Below are 2,154 nucleotides of genomic sequence, written 5' to 3'. Positions count from 1 at the left end.
TCAATCATAAGGCATCTGTATCATGATTCATTATGTTTGCATTTCAGCCAGTGCAATAGGATCTTCACAAAGTTTTGGAACAAGGAAGTTATCAGGATGTGAAGTTGAAAGGTAGCTATCCAGCCATGACCTACAAGTCTGATTTAGTAGACAAGACTATGAAGGCCGTAGAGGAGAGGTTCGCCATGCAGCTCTCTGAATCAGCGGATATATTTGCTGCCACAAAGATTGCTTGTCTGCGGTCATGGCCATCTGTTGAAGATTCGCAAGGCAAGATAAATTTGATAATGGAATTTACTCACAACAAGCATTGGCACTAAGGTGACATAATCCCCCGCCGCAAATTATCAAATCAAACTTAAAAAGTAATTATCTATCTTATGAAACACATCAAATTTTAAATGAAAATGATCAATTTCAGAGTTTTGTGACAGTGATATCTGTGTCATATTCCGGCAATTCAGCAACACTCTAACCAATGCAGGAATAACAAAGGACGTTGTTGATCAAGAATAGAGACTGATGAAGAAAATACTTTACAAAAGGTAAGTATATTTAACATATGTTGAACGTAAGCAATTCCTCTTCTCCGAAAGTTTATGGAAACATTTTGTAAGCATACTGGGTGTCTAACTGTCAGCTATATTGTGTACTCAAAAGAGAGTTTAGGAAAAGCATATTGTCATTTGAATTGATACCTTAAAATACTGATAAAGACATATAGAATGAAGTACAACATAATAAGGCTGGTTTGAAAGTGACTTTAATCTTAAGATTGTGGTCGTCGTATTCCATTACATTTGTTTTAGATTTGGATCAAACCTCCCACATCAGAAGTGGGCTGATATTCACCGACAGCATGCAGAGCAGTTTCCTGAACTCCTGGTCTTGATGGACCTGCTGCACAGTCTTCCACCAACATCAGTTTCATGTGAGACTTCCTTCTCGCAGATGAAGCTGATCAAGACCAGCAGGAGATGTAGGATGAGATCATCGACACTCAACACTCTGATGACTGTGAAGCTACAAGCCCCATCAATTACAGACTTTGATCCTGAGAAGGCCATTGACAGGTGGTTGGTACGTATATCTTGTTGAATTTGTCAACATTTTTGTCAGGTACTGTATTTGAGTTCATGTTTGGGTTGACTGAATGCTCATCTAAATTCAGGTAACACCTACACGGGCTAGGTCTCTTAACTATAACAGAGGCAAGCACAACCAATCAGCTGTCAAGACATCTGAAGTCATCTGTGTAGTGGAGGAGAAAGATGTGGAAGATGCTGAGGAGCAGGAGGAGGAAGAAGAGTCAGACATTGAAGAGGAGATCGCCGTCTTCAACAAAGCCATCGATCCCGATGAAGACAGCGATTACTGTTCGGATTTCGTGGATGAAGAACAGACATTTGCTAAAATCATGAACTATTATTGAGATTGCCATTTGATAAATGAAACAGTACATTGTAAATTTAATGTGCACTAAAGTGTATTGTTATGGAGGGAGGTTATCTTTTAATTTTGTTGCTAATATTTACCATTTACTGCGCTCAGATATTGTTGTTGTGTATTTAATTTGGGTCCTGTGAATTTTCAGTGGGTCAGACAGATTTCTGAGAGTCACAGGACCCATGTCCTGCAGGACTACAAACTATTTCGTGAACACTGTTCACGGTGCATGCATGAATGACGCGCTTTTATATAAATCGGTGATTTTGTGACAGAAAAGTGATGTAGGGAACACTGTAAGGATAATGTGGATCGCACTAAGGAACGAGGGAGACATGAGCATGTGTAGTGACGGCTCGAGGGTGAGTTAGCCTTCGAATCATTACTTTACAAAATTTATGTTGCGTGTGAAAGAGGCTTGAGTGCAAATTCCAGGCCAATTTCCATTAGCCCAAAATTTCTACATTAACCCATTTCATAATGTACTTTCGACTTTTTTGGTTTCCCGTTTTTGTGTGAAAAAAAAGTATTACAATGCAAAAAGGAAAAACAACAAATGGTACTCACGTATTACACCGGACATGTACCTGCTATGTTGGATTAGGTCCCTAACCCTAACCCTAAACCCTAACCCCTTGAAATAATCCTAGTATTAGTTAGATCATTTCAAACCGAGATCTGTGCTCGTATAAACCACAGTTTTGCCGG

At 39.3% G+C, this 2,154-nt stretch overlaps 1 protein-coding gene across 1 annotated transcript; it reads left to right on the top strand.

The window, feature by feature from the left end:
• The first annotated feature begins 480 nt into the window (after positions 1 to 480).
• Positions 481 to 1,662, top strand: LOC124267439. The gene is made up of 3 exons (XM_046702362.1): positions 481 to 545; positions 810 to 1,080; positions 1,172 to 1,662. The coding sequence occupies exons 1-3, from the start codon at positions 523 to 525 to the stop codon at positions 1,430 to 1,432; spliced, it is 555 nt and encodes a 184-aa protein (XP_046558318.1). The 5' UTR covers positions 481 to 522; the 3' UTR covers positions 1,433 to 1,662.
• Positions 1,663 to 2,154: the final 492 nt, after the last annotated feature.

Source organism: Haliotis rubra, unplaced genomic scaffold (assembly GCF_003918875.1).
Source record: "Haliotis rubra isolate DU_JTF1 unplaced genomic scaffold, ASM391887v1 Scf131, whole genome shotgun sequence".
Classification (NCBI taxonomy): domain Eukaryota; kingdom Metazoa; phylum Mollusca; class Gastropoda; order Lepetellida; family Haliotidae; genus Haliotis; species Haliotis rubra.
The sequence above is the reverse complement of the archived record's forward strand: the minus strand, read 5'-3'. Positions and strand labels throughout refer to the sequence as shown.

Bases quoted from the DNA above. Each gene is read 5' to 3' on its own strand.
- LOC124267439 (XM_046702362.1), top strand. From the start codon at position 523: ATGAAGAAAATACTTTACAAAAG. The intron at 546-809 runs GTAAGTATATTT...CATTTGTTTTAG, and splicing joins AAGAAAATACTTTACAAAAG to ATTTGGATCAAACCTCCCAC. The intron at 1,081-1,171 runs GTACGTATATCT...ATCTAAATTCAG, and splicing joins AGGCCATTGACAGGTGGTTG to GTAACACCTACACGGGCTAG.